This window comes from Pseudorca crassidens, chromosome 12, assembly GCF_039906515.1.
Source record: "Pseudorca crassidens isolate mPseCra1 chromosome 12, mPseCra1.hap1, whole genome shotgun sequence".
In the NCBI taxonomy this organism is placed as follows: domain Eukaryota; kingdom Metazoa; phylum Chordata; class Mammalia; order Artiodactyla; family Delphinidae; genus Pseudorca; species Pseudorca crassidens.
Window position 1 is genome coordinate 20,946,142 of NC_090307.1, and position 25,580 is coordinate 20,971,721.

Below are 25,580 nucleotides of genomic sequence, written 5' to 3' on the forward strand. Positions count from 1 at the left end.
GCCTTTACCTATAAAATGGAAATCATAATATTTATCATATGTAGTTACTGTCAGAATTAGAAAAAATACAGACAAAGCAACTATCTCAGCAACTATCTGACACAGTGTAATTGCTTATAATATCATTATCCTACTGAAACATTAAATAAAATGTTGCCTAAATTAATAATCTACCATATCATTTGGGATATTTTTGGTGTGGACTTCCAAACTATTGATACAAACTTTTTAGAAATAATATTCAATGTGAAAGATAAATTAACTTGTTTGCATAAGTGAATAACCCAGCACTTGCCTCAAAATTGAAACACTATCTTTTGACAAGTTATCTAAGAATCATTGGGTTTTTTTTTTTTGAAAAGATAGTCATCTAAATTTAAACAAATTATTGCTGATTCAATATTGTTGGGGAAAAAAATTAAGTGCTACCGATATAACTTGAATCTCAGGGGCGGGTAACCATCAAGTTTTTACACAGCACTTTCTGTTAAAAGATTCTGATTATAAATGAAAGAAATAAGGTTTCCTTGAAGTAATTTTTTCATTTATTACAAAGGAATGAGGCAAGTAATGAAAGGTTAGAACTTTCTGTGTCATAGTTTTACTTACAATTTAAAAAGTCATGTTACAGTAGTATCTCAATATGCCCTTTCTGTTCTTAATAAATTAATCGATTGGAATAAATTAACCTTTTATGTGAAAGTGTACAACGGAAGCCGTTGGGGATCTCATGGATTTTATTAGCTTAACTTAAATTTAACAGTTCACCATTTCTGACAAACTTAGTTTGAGTCATACCCGGCAGTAACACTGTATGAATATTTTTTAAAACCATGTAAATTGGAATTTTTCAAACTTTTGCTCTTCTTTCCACCTAGGAAGATGTCATGCTCCAAATTAGAAAATAATGACTCTGGATTCTGCAGAGCTTTAATTTTTTTTTTTTTTTTTTTTTTTTCCGGCAAGCAGGCCTCTCACTGCTGTGGCCTCACCCGTTGCGGAGCACAGGCTCCGGACGCGCAGGCTCAGTGGCCATGGCTCACGGGCCCAGCTGCTCCGCGGCATGTGGGATCTTCCCGGACCGGGTCACGAACCTGTGTCCCCTGCATCGGCAGGCGGACTCTCAACCACTGCGCCACCAGGGAAGCCCATGAGCTTTAGATTAAGTGAGATATTGATGTCATTTGCCTCATAGAGTTGGGTTCATGAGGGCTCCCATTATAAATCTTTGATTCCAGGCCTTTATGACTTCTTCATAAAAGCTCCATCAGTTTAAAACTTGGTTTTCAAGATCTTTCATTAATTTCCCAATCTCCATTCAAAGGCTGACTAATCAGAATATCTGACATTGAACAGGCAGTAAATAAAGTCAAGTGCAATGGTGTCTTTAGATGGAGTCGATCCTTGTTATTTGCAGTAGTTGTGTTCTATAAAGACATCACAAATACTAAATTAGGGAATACAAAGTATTGCTTCTAGAGGAAACACAGTGTCATGTTCCTGGGAGCCTACCTTTTTATCAACCAATCAAAGCACAGCCTTGTTTCATGTGGGTTTCTGTTTAAAGGTGCTTTACTTAATATGTAATGTTGATTCATTAACACTGAACTCATAGCCAACAGCGCTATAAATTCATGCCTGAGTGAAGCTTAATTAACACACATATTTTCTCCATCAGACACATCAGCCTTTAGTGTTTAGGAACACCAGAAAGCACTTCATCACCACATTTAGGGACAGCTTTAAACAGTGAAACCACCAACAAAACCCCACAAAAATGTGAAAAATTGGTACTAAATGTAGTGCCGAAAGGACACATCCATGGTATGAGAGCTGAACCATCAAGGCAGAATGCCACCTTGTTCCAGCTCAGCTGAGTTTGTGAGCACTGGGCTGCTCAAATTTCTGGCTGCTCTGCACATGTCCCAGGATTATCATAAAAGCACCATAATTATTGGTTTTGGGGGTTACAAATAAAATTTTAGAGAGTAGGTAAATTCATGAATAAGAGAACCTGCAAATAATGATGATCAACCAGATATCTAAATATATTAAAAGAGTGCTCTAAATTAGGAAAAAATTTAGAACTCACAAATCTAGATTGTGTAGGTAAGAGTTCTGGGAGATAGCCTGATTCCAAAAGGGGCAAGGTGACTTTTGCCCCCTTTCAGAAGCTGAACGGTGTAATTCAAAGGCTTACAAAGCTCCTCCGGGGCACTGTGATTATTTCATGAGTTAACGGATGCATCACACTGACCACACACCCTGGCACAGAGTTGGTGCTCAACAGATATGATGCGGCCCAATACATTTCATTCTATGTGATTTTTCCAAATTAAAAAAAAATACAGTATCCTAATTCATCTGTTCCTGGTGTTAGCCTAAGAGTGTGGGTATCCAATGTCAGAGTCATCAAGACCTAGATATGTTTCATTAAAATCAGGGAGAAGGGAGTCACATTTTTTTAATATCACATGAGCATTCCATCCAAATTAATTTTCATGATATCTGATCACTGCAAATGATTTCATCCTTTTTATACTAAATTTAATAAAAGCAAACATAGATTTCATAATCTGTTGGGTCTAAAGTCTTAGTAATGATTAGAAAATTGGTTTAGTGTAACTACTAATAAGGTCTTTAATTTTTATGATACTTGGTAGGCTTTCAAAAATATTTTATGTGTCTTATCATATTTGCCCTCAAAAATTCTGCAGTAGGCTCATGGATAGACTGGTACTCTGAGTGCTTAAGTATCACATAGAACACAAAGCCATGTATCGAATCCAGGAGTCCTGGCTCCCATGTTGAGAACCTGGTCTCATTGCCACAATGGCTGAGCCCTAATAGCTACACAATAACAATAGGCAGGTAAACAATGTGAACATAAGATTGACAAGTTCAGTTCTGGGGAGACAAACAGATCCAATGAAAGCTTCTAGTTGGGAAATTAACTTCCCTCCCATGATTGCAGTGTTCTTGGATAACGGTTTTGTTATTAGAACACTTTCAGCTCAACATAAGTCTTCATAATTTCACAGGCCTTTGAATTTGAACAGACATTCACATGGTATTGAATATTTCAAAGCATTTCATCCTGAAATAAGGTACTATATAGTCAATCAGCTGGCAGAGATCTCACAGATAATCTAGCCCAGTGCTCCCTAAAATGAAATATTAATCACCATTATGGGGGAAAAAGGTTCCTTGGTCAATTAAGGTGGAAAACATATATTTTCCCTCAAATATCAGAATTTTGAACATGCTAATGTGAACTATGCAATGCCAGGAGAGGTAGCACAGAAATGGCAGAGAATGTATTCAATTATTCCATAAATAAGATCCAATTGGGTGCTGTGGATATGATGTTGTGATCAAACTATGGGTAAGTGGTAATTATATGATATGATGGAGGTGTTAACTACGGTTGTCACCATTCTGGATTATTTAAGTGGATCAAATCAGCTCATTGTACACCTTAAACTTACACAATGTTATAGTCAATTATTTTCCAATAAAGCTGGAGGCAGGGGGAAAAGCCATGAGAGGATTCAAGTTGGCAAAAAGAGACAATATGAGATAAGACACATACACAGTTGTGAGATAGTCAGAGGTTTGCTCAACTAGTTGGACCAGAGAAGAAAAACAATTCCTATATATTAAATGTTCTGTCTTCCATTCCTGAAACATGGACCCCATCTGGGTCACTGTGACATGAACAGAATGTCAGGTTACTTCTCACCTGAGATCAAGGCATAGCCAATAGAAGGGAGTTGTGAAAGCTCCATTTCTGAGCTATTTTTCTGGAAGGGTGGAGAAGGAAAAACAGCCAGGCTATGAAACCATTAGAGTGTATTTATGGGGCCACATATACATCATTTCCTAATAATGTGTATGTCATGGTCTTCTTGTATATTGTGTAGTCTGAGAATAATTTCCAAATTAGCATATTGATTGCTCCCTACCAAAAAAAGAGGGGGGCATAATTGTTGATCTCATGGAGGTTACAATTCACTGGACAAGATTTATATCAAACAAATCATGAAGCAAATAAATATAACATTACCACTATAGTTGGTGTTTTAAAGAAAAGTAGAGTTCATGTAGAAAGGTATAACATGAGGATGTGATACGAGGTCACGGACAGAGGAGGGAGGTCATGAAAGGCCTCATTATAGAAGCGACATTTAAGCTAAATTATGAAGTGTTGCTAGGAGTTAGTTCTTGTTCCTTTACAAGGGAACTGAGAGCAGACTGTGCGTGTGTCTGGAACACTGGGAGCAAAAAGGAAATGTTACAAAATGAGGCTGAAAAGAGAAACAGGACCTTGTTCCCATGAGCTCTGTAGATCACATTCAGTTATCCTCGGTAAAATCACAGATGGTTTAAGAGTTTTCAGCAACGTGACAGGCTTGATTTGCTCCAAGGAGACATCTCTTCCCTCTGCGTGGAGAGGGGTTGGTGGTGGAAAAATAGAGACCAGCTAAGAGGATATGGAATTCTCCAGGTGAGAGTTGATGATAGCTTAAACTGAGATGGTGGCAACTTCAGTCAAGCAAGGAGGACACGTACACAATATAGTTTGAAAGTAAATGAATAAAGCAGATTGCACTTGGGGCAGGAAAGAAAGGAGGAGTCAGATTCAGGCCTCAGCAATATCCTTATGTCTAGGATGAGGGAGAGGGCGAAAGGGCAGGTAGGCTCAATGGGGCAAGAACAAAAGTTCAGTCTTGAATATGTCAGGGTTGAGATCTTATGATGAATTGTAAAGAGGCAGCTAGAAGGTCTGTGTTAGATATATAAATGTGGGAGCTGGCATACAGATGGAATTTGAAGCCTGGGAGTAGGTGAGATCACCAAACTCAAGGGTATAGAGTGAGCAGAGATGCTCTCTCAAGACAAATCCTCTAGTATTCAGGTGGAAGGCGAGGACGTGGCAAAAGGAAGTGAGTACCAAACGAATTTCCCAATGATTACTTGACAATGGGACACTTTTTTCTCAGAGATTCTCATGGGACCCATGTACCCTGGACCAACCTTTCGGGAATGCTAACCAAGCTTAGTGGTTGTTAACTGGGGAGATTTTGCCCCCCAAGGGGAAATTTGGCAATGTCTAGAGACAGTTTTGGTTGTTACAACATGGTAGAGGGGAAATACTACTGGCATCTAGTGGATGAAGGCCAGGGATGTTGCTAAACATCCTACAGTGCACAGGATGAACCCAACGACAAAAAAATTATCCAGTCCCCCAAAAATTATCCAGTTCCAAATGGCAATAGTTTTGTAGTTAAGAAACCCTGATCTAGGTTAACACTTTCTATGTTCAGATGAAAAACTGAGATCCAGAGAGTTTAAGTGACTTGATTCACACATTTCTAATCCATGGCAAAGTCAGTTCTAGAACCTGGGGTTTGGGATTAGTCTGAGGGCCTTAACATCATTTCAGATAGATAATGTTTAGATAGAAGGTGGGCAGAGCCTCTCGTAGACTAGAGCTTGAGAGCCCTGGGACACTCTAATTATCTTTACTTAAGGGAAATCAAAACTAGAGGGAAAATCACAGCTTTTTCTCCTAAACACAGAGTTTAAGTCATGTTTTACAGAATACCTAATACAATTCTAAATATACAAAAAATAATTAATAACATTAATTTTTAAATAATGCTTCACCAAAGTATCAACACCTATCAAACTTAAGTGTTCAAAGGTTGAAGTCAATATAACAACGCTTTTGCAGGGTTTGTAGATCTCTTTATCAAAATTACTAATTTTGAAAATTTTAGGAAAAGCTACCAACAAAACGAAGTTGGTGATTTATCTTCCCCCATGAAAAAAGGATTGAAGTGAAGTAATTTTCGCTGGTGTTATCCTTCATACAAATATAAACTACAAAATCACATTTTCAGAAGTTGAAGATTTTCCTGCTTTAAGAATGTGGACCACAAGATTGAATGCATCACACAAGTAAAATACTACCATATCACCACATATTAGCTTTGATTCTACCTGCCATCGGAAAATAATTTAGGAAGGCTCTTCAGTTTCCCCAATTTAATTAAGGGCTTCCAACTTCAAGAGTAAACATGAACTATAGCTTTGTTTTTCTTTATCTGAATTCCAAGAGTGCTTTTTTAAAACAGTGACACGTTGTAAGAGAAAGTAAATGATTAGCGAGGTCTAAATTTATTTGCAAGTGGCTTGAGTATCCTGACAATAAACCATTATTCTATTACAATTCTTTGAAGGGTGAATCAAGAAGTATAAGGAGAGATAGGAAACCTCTCTAATTCTGTCACTACATGAGGAGATGTATGAAATTTTCATTGTATATGAGGTTCAAAAACTCAAGAAATTTCAAGATTTTTTGCTCTTATTTATGCAGCCTACTTAGCAAAGGTGTGGTGGGGTTAGAGTTTTATCAGTCAATTTTTCACTTATATATATAATTTGAAAATATACCCCCTTCTTAAGGTATAAGACGTTAGTAGAATTTTAATTAGGAAGGTAGAGTTTTCAGATGCCTTTGCTGATTGGCTTGTAAAAGCCCAAGCTAAAGGCAAATTACATATTTACTATCATTTACTGGATAGTGAAATAGAATAGGAAATAGATTAAGTATGCCCGCTACCATCCGTGCCTCTGAGGTTATCAAGTCAGCTTAATTAATCATGTAGCCTGTAATAATTAGTTATTCCAGTAGGGATTCTAGAAATGTTTCAGGTACTTTGTTCACCCCATTCATTTAACAGGAAATGCCTAAACCATCATTAAGTGTAGCAGAAAATTGAGAAGGGGTAATGCCAACAATCTATCTAAACTGGCTCACAGTCACTGGATGCCATTCATCTATTTTATCTTCATGACTTCCTCCTGTGAGATAATGTAATCAGATCAAATTTAATTACAATTATATTTCTCACTAGGAATCTTAAATAGTAAAAAAATAAAGTGACATGCATTTCTCTCAATTACTGTCATGCTCTTCATCTGAAGTTTGACTCCTGTGAAAAGAAAAATCCTTATCTGTTAACATCAAATTTGGGCTGAGGTTTCTTTTCAATTAGAGAATTCATTTTCTTTTGAAGGGCAAGTTAAAATAGTCCATAGCAAACTTCTAAACTTGATCCAAAATTAGGATTGCCAGATTTAATAAGTAAAAATAAAGGAGGTTCAGTTAAATTTGCATTATTTCTAGTTGCCTACGGATATGTACACTGAAGTGCCTGTGTACGTTGAGATAGTAACCCCTTGCAATATTTTTCTTTATCTCAGATTCATAGGCAATTAGAAAGGATTCAAATTTTACTGGGCCTCCTGTATTTTCAGTTGTTCCATTTGGCAGTTCTATCCAAGATTAGTGTTCTTTAGGACACACAATTTAAGAGACTATACTGTTCTGTGTCTTTGGCTTACATTTGCTTCACCTGTACATATATAACCACTGCTCGGTAGTGGATGGAAACTGTGAGGAAATAATTATTCTTTCTCAATTGTCCATATTCCGATTGCCTTTTAATCTCCTGGCACTCTGACTCTTGAAAAAGTCCCACTAACTTCAGTTTATGAAAGTGAGTGGGTTTCAGTCACCTCTCTACAATAAAATTGTAGAAATATTTCAAATATATATAGTACTTTCAAACCTAGATAGTTAACAGCCAAGCATCATTTGTAAAATTCTCTATGCTTGGACTTTTCTGACTGTTTTGCGTACGTGTCAACCCTCATCGGCATTGTCTCCTGGTGGAATATGCTCCAGGTTTGTTAATAACTTCACGTTCCTATTATTCCCACTAAAACCCTAAGTCTGGGGGTCTTGGCACTTGCAGTCAATAGAAAATTTGCCTCAGACACTCTAGAATTAACAATTTTAATTAATATAACGAATCCAATAGAACCTAATTTATATACTTACCGTTGAGAGTGCTTCTATCAATCAAATTAGTATCAACTGGCCAATAACCTCCATCTCCATGGCGACCTGTTTATCCGGAAAATATACCAGAAAGTTAGTGGACCTGAAACGTGAAAGCACAAATGAAACAAAATAGACAAAAACTAACAAATATTTAAAAATACACAAACAACTGAGTAAGACTATTTTGTCCACTTCAAAGAAAGCCTGAAAAGAATGATACCATTATACTTTGCAAGAAAATGTTATTTTCTATGCGTGAGAAAAATCTGTCACAAAAATACTCTTTTAAACAAGCTAAATTCAATTCCTCACAGAAAAGCTGACCCACCCCCCTTTTTTTCTCCAATACTCTTGTTAACGTGTCACCAAAAGGTACAGCACCAGTGTTAGTGTTGCTGTCTTGAACATCTCAGAACAGAAGGAGTGGTGGTGTTGGCTCCTAGCGTGACAGAGCCCACCTCCTTCATGTTATAAGAGGTCCAGTCTACACTGTTGCCATTGGACATGACTTTGTGGTGAAGTATCATTATTACTGTACCAGGGGACAGTACTTTTTGCCTTATAACTGGGCTTTGAGTAGTCTTTGTGTTATGTGCCAAATAGGTACCTGGGAATGAGCTATTGGGTATGGAATAAAGAGTAGGGAGCGTGACACAGCCCACATGGTCTGAATATTTCTTATAAACACGCCAAGAAGGAAGGTTTCTCTAGTAGCACACATTTGGAACCACTGCCTTCTATTAGGTGTTCAACAGTTGTAAAAGTAGTCTGCAGGAGAAATGAGCCAGAAATTAACCAGAAATAATTATACTATCATCCATATTTTAATTAATAGTTTTTCACTACAGGTAATCCCCTTTTCTATTGGTACATTTGTAGAACTGTGATTATTTGGTTAAGATTTTGAGTTCTAGAATACCTATTCGAAAAAACATTTGGGAGTTGAATCTATACTCAAACACGTACGAGACTACAGCTAATTCTTTATACACTTCAGAGTGTTATTTGTGAAGGCAGTTATAATCACTGGGTGATGTCGAGGAAGCCAGCTGGGGCAGCCAGCTACGCTAACACTGGTTGTTTTTCTCACATGTATAGATTTTCTTTTTCTTTTTTAAGACTTCCAAGTCCTGCTCTTGTGACATTCCTTTGCATACCAAACACTCTTCTTAATAAAGCTTTTCCAAGAGCTCATGATTTTATTTGCAAAAGAGCTGTGAAGAAACAACTTAAATCTTGTTACCAGACCACGCATTCACAATTTAAAAAACATTCTTTCAATATTAAGTCAGAGCTGAACTAAGAGGGTTAAGCTTCCAACAAGCAATGATAAATTAATTCAATCACATCATATTCTGTTTTCAGGGTAAACTGGTACATTTAAAATCTGCTGGCCAGTGACTCTGGGTATATAAAGAAGTGGGAATTAGGATGGAGGCCCCAATGTGTGTGTGTGTGGGGGTGATTGGGGAGGGGCAACTGAAATAAGCAGCAGTTGTGAACATTTTGGGGGGTTGACTGATGAGCCTAACCCTTTTCCCAAATACCTTGCTTGTGTGATTCTGACACATCTGGGGTTTCAATAAGTGGAGGATAAGCTTGGGCCACGGGACACTGCCAGATCAACATTGGAAGAAATGAAGAGAGACAGAAGTTCTGTATGAATATTAAGATTACTTTTCTCACATCTGAAAGCAACTAGATTGCAAAGCAGTCAGCCAAAGAGATGCTAACAGCCCCATCACTTAGGCCACTAAAGCAATAAATGATTCCTGTTGGGAGTATTAGAGGTGTTTAGTTAACTTGGTAAATTTCATAAGCACTGATTAAGGGAAATAGAGAACTAATTAGGCTCTGGAAGACGAAAAGTCAGTTAATGCAAAGATATAAACTACTATTGGATCCCAGAGGTCTTAAATTTTTAATGGAGCATAAAACTGATAATAATTCATTCAAAATGTATTAAGTGCCTACTATATGCAAGGTACAGTCCTGGATCCTCAGGGAAAGGGTAGTATAAAAAGATTTATCAGATATGGAACCTGCCATGACAGATAGAGTTGGCTCACTGTACCCAAATCCTATACAGGCCTATTTATGGCTAATATCAGCTAACTGCAGATAGTTTTTAACTTATTCTGACTTTAAAGATTTAAGAATAAGTTAATTCTTACTATAAAATCACCATCACTGCATTGATTTACTATTACTAGGAAATCACTATTAGATTGAATTGAAAATGTTTTTCATTTATCTAGTAGTAAAAGAACTACATGCAAATAAAAGATAATGCATTATTTTTAGTCTTACATGTTGCACAATTAAATTTATCTTAAAATCCCTGAATTTCCTTTTTTGCTTATTATATTAAATCTCTAATACGTATATGTATAACTGATTCACCTTGTTATAAAGCAGAAACTAACACACCATTGTAAAGCAATTATACCCCAATAAAGATGTTAAAAAAAAAACATTTTTCAAAATTAAAAATTCCAAATAAGTAAATGAATACATGGATATCTAAATATGACATTTGTGGAAGTAATATAATACATTTCAATGTATACGCATTTTATTTTTAATTATTCAAATAGAGTTCAATGTAGTTCCAAAAACTGGGAATGGGTAGTTTCTTTTTTTTTATTATGGCATTAGTAATATGATTTTACATGAACTCAGGAATCAAAATGTACTATATGAATATACTAATATATTCTACAGAATATAAAGAACTCTTTTGTTACTATGTACCCATATTTCCTTAATAATAGAAATGAGGGTGAGGAAAAGAATTAAGATGATAAAGAGTAATGAATTTATGTATCACTTAACCACCCATGGATTTCATTCAGATAATTTCATCAAAAAATCACTCCTTCCAGAAAGTTTTGATAACTAAAGCAAATGTTTTCTACTTTTCAAAACGTTTTGAAACCAAAGAATGGTGGTTTCAGGAAGAAAAATAAAACAAAGAAAATGATCCCATGTCTGACTTTAAAAAGAGGAAGACTGCATCTTTTTAGAGTTATTCAAAATAGTTTAAATAGTTTTAAATTTATTTTATTTAGGTACCTCTAAGGAAGGTCCAAACCAAAGAATTCATGCTCCTCCCCTTGGTTTGCACTCCTAAAATATTATAAATGAAAGAGTCATTTTTTATATTTTATTTAAGGGATAGATCATCCTATTTTGGCAAGAGACATATACTCCCTCCCTTAAGCAAAAGCTAAAGCCTCCATGATTTCCCTGACAGTTACTCTCTGGATTGAGGGGAAAATGGGCAGAGGTAATATGAATTCCTTTAGGAAGTGTGATTATTATATTTCTTGCTGCTTACCAAAGTGACATTTACACTCTGTTCTCAATACTTGATAAGTGACTAAACTGAATTAGAATACTTTGTAATGTGTTAATAATGTAAACACATTTGAAGTTACTACTATTATACACATTAATCTCTATGTTCTTGTTCTTACACTATCACTTAAAATATTGCTTCTGTATTTTTTTATTGCGGTGTGTGTGTGTGTGTAAAATTAAACAGTATAATGTTTACATTAAACTCTTACTTATAGCACACATAGGCAGATGAAGAATATTCCCCATGATAAAAAATTTTTAGCACCTAGAAAAGATTAATTCAATTGGAATTTCAGTTCTAGAGTGGTTTTTCTGAGTGGATGTTTATAAGTTCAGGGAGGAGTGAATGGAAAATTAATATGCAGAGAACATGGAGAAAGCTGAATGTGGTAGTTCTAATCTATTTTTAATCCATCCTCCCTGAATGGGGCTAACAGAGGGTCCTTCAGAATGGCTCCCACACAATCAACCCCAAGATATGGACCATCATCTAAATCAAACGGACAGATTGGTTGTCTAACAAACATTCAATATATATCCTCCCAAGGATGCAGAGCACTCAGATATCTTCTTGATCTTAGAACTGGTTCTCTGAAAATAATTCTGGTGATAATGAAGGAAAGTGCATTGATTTTATGTCTTGTATACCAGTGGGTAAAGATAATGCACTCATGCCACATGGATACGGTTTTACTGTCCAATACACAGATCATATTGAGACATATTTAAAGCAGATGATTCTTCAGAGGCTGAAAAATGTGGCTAAGGGAGCGATTTACCATACAGTTAATACTGCTGACTTTGAACAAAGGCATCAGGGCATCTAAAAACTAGAAAGCAAAATCATAACCTATGTCTACGATATTTCAAACATATATTAATAGGAAAAACTCATGAGCTCTTCTCACCCTCTCCTCAGGTTCAACACATTGTTTTCAAGTTAACATGAATGAAAGTTCATTGATTAAAAGAAAGTACAATGTTACTACTTCATATGTAAGGGCAGCTGACATGCCTGCCATACATTGAGGCCTGGTGCTCAACAAATACTGTGTCAAGTCTATGAGCAATAATTTTTGGGAATGCATTTGGTGACCTACTCTGAGTCACACACAGTGCAAGAGAACCAAATACCCCATTGTCCATCTTCTCCTTGACCATGAGAGGCAGTTCTTTGGGAGTTCCAATTTCTGCCTTTCTGCCATAAAATATAAATAGAGTAGACTATGAGGAGAAGTAAATTCATTTTCTAAGAATCGTCAGAAAGCGATCTAAAATATAAGATTACAATTTCACATACGAATGTTATGAACAGTGACTGTGTAGCTATTATGAAAATCAAGGCACTTTAAGAGTGATAGAAGGTGCTATTATCAGTTTTGCCTGGACCCAGGTATCAATTAGGACATTCCTGGACAAAATGGAAATTATATTTATCCTAGACATGAACAATTTAACAAATAAACCCTTAATTCCTGGCTCTTGGTTGACATCACAGTTTGATTCTGGGTCCTGATTTCCTGAGGCATATGTGTAATCTTTTGCAGAATGTGGCAAATGATGGGTAAAGAAAGTTGCCTGAGTGATGGTCTAAAGTAGAAAAAAAGTTTACAAACGTTTCCCTCTTCTTCTATTGCAAGCACCAAAATAAAGGCAGCACTAGGCCAGAATAACGGCAGCACTAGGCCAGACCAACTGGTATCTGGATTTCTGAACATGATGGCAGAGGTCAGCCAAAGAAAAGAGAAGAAAAAAACATATATATATATATATACACATATATATATATGTATATATATATATATATGAAATACACATATACACTTGTATATGTATTATGAAATATTTCAGAAGCACATTGGTTACTCTTATGAATTCTACTACCACTCATTTTCAACATCTTGCAAGGGACAATGGACTCAAAAGGCAAACACCAGGAGACCAAAGTACCTGTCCAGATCAACAAGATCTTCTGCTCACAGGAAAGAAGTTGGCCTCATTAAAGATTTCAGGTAAGGGGAGTCCATACATTCTTATCTATAGGACTTTAACTACAATTAGCCTGTGTCTATTTATCAGGTTGCAAATGAAAACTTGTCAACTGCTTCTGATCACACACGTCATAAGCTTCCACATATGAAAAGCTAAATTAGTTTATTAGTTATTGCAATTACTATTCACATAAGTTTAGAGTGAAATTTCTGTTAAAATTGAATTGTTAAGAGAATAAAAAACAAAGATGACTTAATAATATTACTGATATCTTGAAGCAGGATGGTCTCTGAACTGTCTCCGCTCACAAGAATCTCCTTGAATGCATTCTTTCTTGTAGTGTATCTGGAATAACGGCCAGCATATGGGTCTAAGAAATCACTTTTAGATGCAGCGCAGTCTTTATGAAAATCTAGAAAGCATCCTGTTTCTCTAAACGTGGACACTTTCCTGGATGACTAGGTCTTCCCAAGAGCCAGTTCATTTACCAGATGCAACATGGAGGATGAGGCAGTCTTATGTGCGTTACAAAGGAGAACTGTTCTCAAAGGCTACTGGTGATCCACGAAAGCCTGCCCCACCTGGATGGTCCACAAGCTTATCCCAAAAGCAGTGTGAGGTATGTTTGTGTTTCAGTGAAGTCGCCAAGTAGTACATGGAGAAGTAACAGAAGAGCATGAAGGCTCTTTTCTTCTTCAAGTCACTGCATGTTGGGAAGTTGCAACTATAGTATGAAAACACTAGAATGTGAGCATCCTGATGGCTGCACTGCTAGTATGTGTAAATAATAACACTGTTGGAGCACAACATTTCTTCATTCATATATCTGTCCATGCTCCATCCATCTAGTCAACAAATGTGTTGAGTGGACCACTCACTGTTCTAAGAATTAGGGATACAAAGTGACTATTGCAGAGGCTCATAATTTAGTGAGGGGAAGATGTTAAGTGACTAATAATAATAGACTGGAATATCCAAAAGTTAAAAAATTGTAAGTCGGTGACACAATGGAAAAACAGAACGATTGACTATTTCTTCCTAGAAAAATGATGGAAGGTGATATCTGAGTTGAGAATTAAAGGATGAGTGGAAAGGTATCAGGTAGAAAAGAATGAACTGGATAAGCTCAGAAAAATAGGCAGAGATGAAATAATAAAACTGCTTGTATGATCTATCAAAGTGTCTGGAATTTTTCTTATTGGGGACAGAGATCCACTGAAGGTATTTTAAGCAGAAAAGTGACCCAATGAAATATGCATTTAGAAATATTATTCTAGCTGAGTGTGAAGAAAAAATTAATTAGGAGAGACCATTGTAATAAACAGGGTGAGAATAATATTAATTATGAATCCATGGCGTAGACATTATTAGCTCCATTTTATAGAAGAGTAAACTGTGGCTCAGAAAGACTAACTAATATACTCATTTTAAGTGGCTGAATCTGTCTGACTCTGATGATTTTATCCTTAGCGGGCAGATTAATAAATGAAAGATGAATACGGAGTGAGTTGGACAGAAATTAGAGCACCTCCTAGAGTTTATGGTAGTGTGAGGGTTTAGTGGTGTGGGTGTGACTTGAGGTGGTGGCCCCACTCTCAACAGGGCACACAGAACACAACAGACTTTGGGAAAGAAACACATAGTTCTGTTTGTCACCATTCAGAGCACTGGGACAAATGAAGGTGACCCTTCAGAAGAGGCATAACAGAAGTCGACAAATAAAGCTAGGAAAACCCTTTGAAGATGATGGATATTGAAGCCCTATTCCTATTCCAGATTTTTCTTTCCTCTCCCTGACCCACACTCTCACGACTCCTCCTCCTTGCAAGCAAGACGTGATCAGCATTGAGCCAAAAGTGAATGTGGTTTGCAGGGCTCTGGATCCAGGGGAGCACTGCTGGTCTTCATAGCCAGTGTAACAGTAGGTACTCAATGTACTGAAAAGTAAAAAAGCCTACGAACTACAGTGTTGGAGCAGAGAGAAAAAGCAAAACCCGGTTACCAATTTATATCTTAACCGTAGTGTACTTCTCTGCACAGTGGTGTCCTAATTATGCCCTGAAGACATCCTGCAATCCTCACTAATTGAGCAGCTTCTTGGCTTCTTGATCTTCCCATTGTAGGATTTTTCTAAATAAAACTTCAAGTAATCTTTCCCTCTGTAGTTATGTGTGCTCACTCACATATTTAAAGTCCAGTCTTGTGTTTTAAGAAGTCTTTTCTGCTGCTACTCACAGTGATTCCCATCTAAAACCCTATAACGTACATACTCAGATGGTACCACCTGCTTTAGCATTTCATACTTTTCATATTGGGCTGGGAGTCTTTATATCCTAACTATACTGCATGTCCTTGAAAATGAACCCATGGAACTGGACTTCTTTCTTATGTTTCACCACACCCAACACAGTGCTAGGTAAATAGTTATAAAGGAGTGGTCAAAAAGGAGTCCAACTCTTTTCATACTGCCTATTTGGAATTTCAAAAACTCATCTGCACCCATTAGTTTGGATTCTCTCCTTTACATACTCAGAATTACAAGCAGCTGGTGAAAGGCAAGTGTAAAAATTTCCTGCTAACAAGAAATGGCAGGAAGGGTGGTGGTAAAGAAAAGGGCACAGCGGGTCAGAATCATCTGCAAATGTGACCACCATTTCCTGAATCACAGAGAACTTGGTGTCTTTCTGTTTAGCTTTAATTTAAGAGATGAATAGTAAAGATACATTTTCCCTATTGGAAAAAATATTTTTGCATCTTTTTCATCTCCCCCAAGATCAATCACATATACAGTCATCCCTCAGTACCTGCAGGGATTGGGTCCAGGACTTGCCTCGGATGCCAAAATCTGCATCTGCAGATGCTCAAATCTCATAGATCACAGACACAGTACAGGATCCAACATTGGTTGAATCTGCAGGTTTGGAACAGGCAGATAGGGAGGACTGACTGTACAGTATCCACAGCCATGAGCACTATTACTTTGGGGTTCTCCAAACTCTACTCTGGATTAGATGGTAAAGTCTGTCTTTCCAGATTACTCTCTGTTTCCCAAAGATTTGTACCATAATTCAATTCAACAAATACTTATCTGGCAACTATAGTATGAGAGATTCACAATTAGAGATTGGGGGGTGCTTGGAGGCAGGGATGACAATGTCAATGAGACTGGCCCTTTGCCATCAAAGAATTTACAACCTGGCCAAGAGATTGGGAATCAAAATGGTAAACTATAAGAAAGAGACAACATAGCAAGGACTAAATTGGGTGTTATGGACACACAAAAGAATAAAAGACCAGAAAGGTAAGTAAGGCTTCTTGGACAAAAGACAATTGAGACTGAGTCTTAAAAGATGAGGACCTCTCTCAGTAAAGAAAGGGAGAATGTACTGCTAAGACTAAGAGAACAGTACCAGTTAGAGCGTGGAGTCCTAAAAATACACTTTTCCAAGAGTGATTTGTGGATCTTTGCTAATAGACTGTGACATATGTGGAGGGATAAACTGGCCGTGAGGCTAGAAGGGGGAATTTGGGGTCAGACAGCCAGGACCTTGAGGTCAAAGAACTGACTTCATTCCATGAGAAACAGTGAACCACCTATGTTTCAGAAAGAAAACTGAGGAGGCAGAATCCAGGACTGATAGAAGCGGGCAGAAAATAAAGCTAGGAACTTGATATTTGGCTGATGTCTACAGCAAAGAAGGACATTCAGCAACATGGTGGGCCTTACAATAAGAACTTGTCTAAGGAACCATTTGGGACTCCCCTGGCGGTCCAGTGGTTAAGACTCCACGATTCCAGTGCTGGGGCATGGGTATGATCTTTGGTCGGGGAACTAAGATCCCACATGCCGTGCGGCCAAAAAAAAAGAAAAAAAAAGAGAGAAAAAGATATCTTTTTGTATTCATGAAAATGTCTATCTTTCAGGTCTGAGAAGATTAAAATTATACCATGAATCATGTCAACTTCTGCAAGCACTGAGTCCTTTTTTTTTTTTTCTTTCAAAGTCACCTATTAAAACATAAAAACTCCTGAGAGGTTGACTAGGCAGTTTCTTGAACTGCTTGCTGGGGCCAGGATAAGCATCTTCACATTTTATCAAAAGCACATTACTTGTTTTTTTTTTGCCTCTACTTTCTCACCATAGTCCTAATTTCCAGAATTGCAAAATTCTAGAGCTGAGAAAAACATGTGAGAATAGCTTTTTCAAGGGGCTGTAGCAAGCAGCTGAATAATAAAGTGAGTTGAAATTACACACCATAATAGGCTAAAAAGAGGTTTCATTTTCAATTAAATGACTCCCATCAAATGGTGCTAAAGGTTTCAATTTTTCAAACAGCAGCCTGGTTGCTGTCATCCAAACCCTGCAATATCTGGATTGCATGAACTAAATTCCAAGCTTGACTAGACTGCCTTGAAAACCTTACTTCCCTGAAATTGGAAACAATTAACATTCTGTTTATTCATGAGATTGAATCAGCTGAGGTGTAAAATGGCAGGTGTGGTGTTAAGCACTTGGCCTGCATACCCTATTGAGGGAAGACAAAGACCTTTAAACTGGGTGAATTTATGGGAAGGATGTATAAGTTTCATTATCTTGATAACAAAGTAGGAGTCGATTAACTCAGTGCATTTCCAGAAATTATACATTGGTATGAGCAGAGATTCTCAAGTTAGTTAGCCTGGGTATATATCTCAGCCTAACGACTTACACATACTGTGAGCGTTTGGGCAAGATTTAACCTCTTGGCGTTTTATTTTCTGCATCTGTAAGGATGTTGTCAGAACTAGATATGATAGAGCATGCACAGTGCACAGAAGAGTGATGGGTGCACAGTGGGAGTGCTGAAATGTGAAGCGCTACCCTACACGAAGACGCTGTGCCGTGCTTAGGTTTTTTTAAATTTTAACACCAATCCTAAAATTTGATCATCTGAAAACTTAAAAGAAATCAAAGGTAATTTGGGCAAAAGTCATCATTTTACAGGTGAGGATGCTGAGAAGAGTTCAGTCACATGCCCAAAGCCACACAGGTGCTCAGAGTGACAGCATGGTGATAGAATATTGGGCATCTGATTCCATTCTGGTTCTCTTCCAGCACACACTGAATGATGCTGACGGGAAAGCCCAGAGCATTACCAGCCATTACCACGATTCAGAGGAGAGAAATTCTCTCTCCATGGTGGGAGGGCGGTTCTCAGCAGGCCGCCTTCATCTGGATCTAAAAACTGGTCTGTGAATTTATGCCTCTTTTTCAGGCCTCCTGTTTTAGGTCACCCCTCTGCAGCCATGGAGAATTAAAGATACTTGATAGTGCTTGAAGCAAGCATTTTCTTCATGATTCATATCATCAATGATACAGATCATTTCATGAAGATTCCTGCCCTCTTTATGGTACTATGTCATGGTCACAGCACCTACTCTATTGCCCCATTGGGCAGGCATGGAAACACACATGAAATTGAAAACATTTGTGTTCATGCTAAGAATTACCAGTTTTTACATTATAGACACCTCAAAGTGGAGAACAACATTTTGGGGTTAAATGGAATCTAAGGATGCAAAGACAATCCTTTAAGATTAAAATTTTGATTTAATCAACACTTTCGAGAATTGGTCATAGTTTATAGTTACTGCTAACCTCCACTGCAACCCCAAAACAAGAAGCTTTTATAAATGCTTCTGTGAGAAACTCTAAAAGGTTTAAGCTGATTGTTGAAGAACAAAAAGCCAATTATTTTGTAAGTATAGAAACAGTCTACAAAGGAAAGACTAGAGTCAGAGATAAAGATGTTTGAATTCCAACTCTGCCTGCCACTATATTTGAGTGACCTTTTGTAAAACATTACCTTCTGCTTCCTCCTTTGAAAATCTAGAAAGATAATCTGTAAAAGAGTGAAAGAACAGCTTGAGTCTTGAAAGTGGATGCTGTAAACTGAATTATGTCCTCTCCCACCCCCAAATTCATATGTTGAATTCCTAAAACCCAGTGTGACTATATTTGGAGATATGGGCCTTTATAGAAGTAACTGAGGTTAAATGAGGTCATAAGGGTGGGGCCCTGATCCGATAGGATTAGTGTCCTTATAAGAAGACATGAGTGAGCTCATACTCTCTCCACCATGTGAGGACACAGCAAGAAGGCAGCTGTCTGCAAGCCAGGAAGAGAGCCCTCACCAGAAACCAACCCTGCCAGACTTTGATCTGAGACTTCCAGCCTCCAGAACTATGAGAAAATAAGTGTGTTACTTAATGCACCCAATCTATGGTGTTTTGTCTTGGCAGCCCGAGCTGACCAAGACAGTGGAGTTAGCACCATCCCCATGTTTCCTGAGATAAAGAACTGTCAGTATCATATATTCAGTGCTGTGGCTTCCCACTTATAACATGACCCCAGATTGAGAGCTGTTTGCTTTGTTCTCTAGAATATTCACAGAGTTGGGGAAAGAAAGCTTGATATTGGGAAAATATACACCCACTTTAGATACAGAAACTTTATAGATATATGTCAAAAGTGTGTGTGTGTGGCTGTGTATGTATATACGTAGCATATAGTGATGGAGACGCTTGGTGGTTCAAAACAGGTTTTGCAAGATGCTTGTCTGGGTTTGAATCATGGTCTTGCTACTTCCTAGCTGTGTGTCTACAGGCAAATCACTTAAACTCTCTGACTTTCAGTTTCTGTATCACTAAAACAGAGACAATAACAGCAACTCTTTCACAGTATTGTTATGAGGATTAAATGAGTTAACACAAGTTAAGTTCTTAGAACAGCAACTGATGGTGAGAGCTCCATAAGGATTAATTCTACCATTACACACGCCCACCCAGACACAGACAAATTGACAGGGTTTTTACCAAAATATGGAAAATAAAAAAGGAAAAGTGTCTAAAGCAGAGGATTTCTCTATCTTTTCCACTCACTTCACATAACCCATACAATTTCCCTACCTTGCCTGAACCTCCAAAAGAGTAAATCTGTGGTTAACCTCTAAAATCCCATGACTACTTTAAAACTTATTGGCCACTTGTGCCTACAAGAGACTAGAAAAATAATTAAGATGTGGAACAAGAGATAAGCGAATGCTAGATATAATCAATTTACACTTACGTAAAGGGGAAAAGGAGTCCTATATAAATCATCTATTATTTTCATACTAGTACTACTATTACTCAGAAGAAAATATTTTCCCCAAATCACATATGATTCAAATATAATTGACTTTTTCTTTTCACATTTATGTTCTTCAGGGCAGATATTAGATTCCAACGAAAAATAATTGTGACAAGAGACCACAGAGATACTTTTTAAAAACAATCAAAACTTTTCTCACTTCCTCTCATATAAGTCAAACTCCATCTCCTGCTTTTCTACTTAGGATTCATCTTTGCAAGGTTAACTCTAACCCAGGGTGCTAAATTTTCTCTCTGAGCAAATTTTCTCTCAACAGAAATTCAGTGCTTGCCATAAATGTAACAGTGGGACCATTCTGCGTGGGAAGGGGGTATATTGGTCTAACAGAGAGCACAATAATGCATATTCCACTGATTTGCTATGTGCTGAGAGTGGGAACATTCAGAGCAGCTTTTTCCTACTATTTTCACCATTCTTAGAGAGATCTTTAAACTGGGTTATTTCTTGTGCACTTGGTCATCAACTCAGATGAATGATTTTGTTTACAAAGAGTTTTTAACTGCCAACAAATTTTATACGCGTTCTTGTAAAAATGTAAAGATCTTACCTATAATCACTAAATTACATGTTGTCACTCCCTCTTAATTTTACAAGTAATTTGAGTTTGATGTAAAATTTAGAACCTATCAATTTGACCAACTCTATACCAGCGGTGATTGAATATGGGACCAACTAGTATAATATGTGACAGAATCCTTTTAAGTAATGTTAGATGAAGGAAAAGAACAATTTCCCAAATATATTAACACACTCAGGCACTGGCAATAATTCTTGGGAATTCCTTTTGTTGCCAGTAATTGATCTGATTTCACTGTCAATATGAAAATCGGAGTAAAATCCACGGAGAGTGTGTGACTGGAGAGACTGTACAAAATATATTTCTTGGTAGCTGAAAATATTATTAAGCAAAACAGTTAACTTAAAAAGTAATAGCAAAAAACAGTTAAAAGGAATCCAGAAACAACTGGAAACTCACTTATTGAGAAGCGTGGGCATGTTGTCACCCAAACGGCTAATAATGTAACTTTTTATCTGGTTCAGTTACTTAAAAAAAATGTTTGTGAGTTTTCTTTCTCTCTATGCATACTTTTTCTAAATATAATTTCAAAAATTGGGAGTTACCTGCCTGTGGAAATTCCAAATTCACTTCAGTTAAGGAAACTATGTGATGTTGTTTTAATTATTTTTGAACTGAAATAATACATTCTGCTAATTAACTATTCCTGCTTGAATTTGTCTAGCACTAATATTTAATTTACCTAAGTGAATACACACTAACTGCCAATTATTTATCATTAGTAGTTTTACAAATATTACTGTTCAGTAGATATTGGCCTTATGAAAATATTTTAAGTATAAGCAAGCAGGAACAGCTAGGTGATTAATGGAAACATGAACCCTGGGTGGACATTTCTGTGTATTGTATCATTTCTATTACTCCCTGTGTGACGCTCTAGCCATGTTCTCTTAAGCAGAGGGATGGTATATGGACCCAGAAATAAACTTGAACACAGGATCATTAAAGATAATACTACTCATGTAGACAACCTGCTACTGTTAGTGAAACTCAACATGCAGATGCTTAGTATCTGTCAATAGTTGGAAAGTATTCTTGTTGAAAAGCATGTTTTCCTGAAATCTACAACAGGAGGCCTTATGAGACATGATATGCTGACAAGGAGGTTCTGTTGACAGGTGCCCAAAGCAGGAGACAACTATACAAGCTGTGGACTCTGAACCAATACTCACGACACTGACTATAACCAGCATTTCCAAACACTCCCTTCTTTGAAGAATATAACATCCTGAAAAAAATAAAACTCATAAGCTATTCTTTTTCTCCTTTAGCATTCTACTAATTAACCTTAGTGGTAAAAGAATGGAATCCTAATAGATCAGTCTACAAATCATGGTAATAAATTCCTATCTACCTGAGAGTTGACGGATAACTCTGATTTGCCTCCATTTTCCTTTGTGTAAAACCAACCCTGTTTCTCTACACAAATCGGCTTTTAGCAAATGAATGGAAGGAGGATAAAATACTGCAAGTCAAACTGGTACCTGATTCATGAAATGAAAGCTTTCTGGCTTCAAAATCAACAAAAGTAATGCCCTAAAGAAAAGTTGACCTAACTTTGTTTTTATGTATTAAAAGAAGCTCATTGTAGAGGAAAAGCACACATGATTTATGAGTTTTCTCTTTCGAGCTATAGAACTTTAATCCAGAGTTCATGAAAGGGTGCAAGAGCAGCTTGAAAATTATGCTGAGCTTAATTATACTTAATGTGAATTATTCAGAAGTGCAGACAGAGACTAAAAATTTATTTCATACAAAGAAGCTTGACATTTTAATTGGTCCTTCAGAATGGAGACAAAACAATTTCCTCTCAAGAAAATTTACATCCTCCCTATCAGAACTGAAACCTCAGCCAGGCAGAACTTCATTAATAAGATTAATTATCACACTGGTGTCTGCTTCATCAGGTGTATGGCCCAGGTGAAAAGAGGAATAGAAAATAATGACTGACATTTCTAATGGATAAGATTGATTCAGGGAGGGAAAAATGACAGATTAAACCACCATACCTTGGTCATTAGCCATTTTGTCAGGGTGTTCCACTGTGGGGAAAGAGAAATATTATTAGAGTTTGGTAGTTTCCATCAAGAAAGCTGACATTTCAAATCAACAGTTTTGTTAGCGAGTTCTCATATCAAGGCCAATGCCCTATTGAAAACAAATTGATAAGGAATTTGGTTAATGTGATTATTTGGATTAAATTAGTCATAGAAAGAAATGGAAAATAATTGTTTTGCTGTATAAATGTGTTCTAAAAGTGTTATCTGTAACATTCCTCTAAACATAAACTCAAAATGATCATCATGCAAGTTTAATTAATGATACAATTTACAGTAAAATGAAGTGCATGTCATTACCAAGTAATTATCATCCGTATATTTTAAACAAGTTAAGGAAGCTATTTTCTTGTATTCATTTTAAATTTTTCAACAAGAAAAATTTACCAATTCTCACATGAATAGGGTAAAATAATAAAATATCGTAAAGTTTAATCTAAATTCTTTGATTTTAAACCTTGTGAAGAAAAGCCTTGAATTGTTCACAACTTGTCTAAATAAAGATGAAGCATTTGTGAAACATTACCTAGTTACATTTCTTGCTCTCACAAAACGAATAACCAGTTTCCTTTCAATTGCTCATTTGGAGTGAAACCTGATTTAGACATGAAGTCCTAAAAACCCGGATAGATGAAGATTGGCTCACTTTTCTCCTGCCTCCCCCCCACCCCCACCCCGCCCGCTTCTACTCTGTCATTAAGGGCTGTCATGCAGGTTGAGGTTGAATGCTTTTTTTTGTGCATTCTTGGCAAACTTTCGGATTAGCTGTTACCAAATCTAGCTTTTGAATAGCTCAGTCACCAGAATTCAAAAGTCTACTATTTATTAGCATACTTTTCCTAGGAGAATTGAGAAATAGACTATCTAGTTATTCTAAGCCTCTTCTTTAGTATATCCAAGCAAATGGGTAAAAATGTCAATCAGATACCTGTTTCTAATTTTTCGGCTGTTTGCCATCATGTTTTATTAAGTTTTTGGCCAGATATATAGGCATAATGTGGTAACATATTTAAGAGCCAAGTATCCTTTAAAATAACACACATCAGATGTTAAATATACATCTTTAAATATCAGCTATAGAACATCTGAATTATTTTCAATGGCTAAATAATAGAGGCTCTTGAAATCATTCATCCTCCAGAAAAATAATACTGTGCTGTAAAATGGAAAGGACTTATATGCAGATCATTATGAGGTAGTTATCATTCTTGGGTCTTAGTATTTTTCTGTATAAACATATAATTGTCCTTAAATTGAGCAGTAATTTTTACACTTGCAAGCATGTAAAGTTTTTCTAGTAATCATACCACAAGATATTTTTTTCATATTGCTACCCTGTGTCCTTAAAAAAAAAATAATTTTGTTTGAGATTTTCTTTCTTGCCATATCAAAATTTCTTTTAATATATAAGGACAATAGTTCCTGAAAGGAAATATTTAAAGTTGGCAATAGTATGCTATCCACATAATACAATGCTTTTTAATTTTTATTCCCTTACATAAAAAGGCTAAAGTGTTTCATTATATTTTGAATAGAGCCCATATACATGAAATCCGTACAAAATTCCAAAAGAGTTGTAAATGAAAAAAAGTCAAGTTAAATATGTCCACTTTGCGCTGATGGCAGAAAATGTAATAATGTATCTTTCTTTGACATGTTGGCTTTCAGCATAAAAAGATAAATTTTAATTAATTTTATCTTTTTTATTTCGTTTCCAATTTTTTTCCAATTATTTAAGAAATAATTGACGTACATCACTGTACAAGTTTAAGATACACAACATGATGATTTGATTTACACATATTGGGAAATGATGACCACAACAGCTTTAGTTAACATCTTCATCTGATATAGGTACAGTAAAAAGAAAGGAAAAAATTGTCTTCATCATAACTCTTGGGATCTACCCTTTTATAAATATCTTGAAATATCAAATATCTTGAACGTTTGTATCTTTTGATTACCTTCCTCAAATTCCTCCTCTCATCACCTCCTACCTTTGGTAACCATAAATCTGATCTTTTTCTATAAGTTTGGTGTTTATCTGTTTGTTTAGGTCCCATATGTAAGTGAGATCATATAGTATTTGTCTTTCTCTCTCTGATTTATTTCACTTAGCATAACACCTTCAAGGTCCATCCATATTGTCACAAACGGTAGGATTTCCCTGTTTGTTTGGTTTTTTTTTTTTGCGGTACGCGGGCCTCTCACTGTTGTGGCCTCTCCCGTTGCAGAGCACAGGCTCGGGACGCGCAGGGTCAGCGGCCATGGCTCACGGGCCCAGCCGCTCCGCGGCATGTGGGACCTTCCCAGACCAGGGCACGAACCCATGTCCCCTGCATCGGCAAGCGGACTCCCAACCACTGCGCCACCAGGGAAGCCCAGGATTTCCCTGTTTTTTTATGGCTGAATAATATTCCATTATGTACATATAATTATATATAACATTATTTTATATATATAATGGAATATATATACATATAT

General features: G+C 36.6%; 1 protein-coding gene across 1 annotated transcript in view; it reads right to left on the reverse strand.

Moving 5' to 3' along the window:
- Window positions 1–6,808: 6,808 nt before the first annotated feature.
- Window positions 6,809–25,580, reverse strand: part of LOC137204223 (netrin receptor DCC-like) — a 132,423-nt gene continuing 113,651 nt past the window's right edge. The window contains exons 10-12 of the mRNA XM_067701459.1: window positions 23,049–23,081; window positions 7,913–7,978; window positions 6,809–6,870 (exon numbers count right to left, since the gene is read on the reverse strand). Of these exons, the coding sequence (XP_067557560.1) occupies window positions 6,809–6,870; window positions 7,913–7,978; window positions 23,049–23,081 (161 nt within the window). The remainder of the gene's footprint in view (window positions 6,871–7,912; window positions 7,979–23,048; window positions 23,082–25,580) is intronic.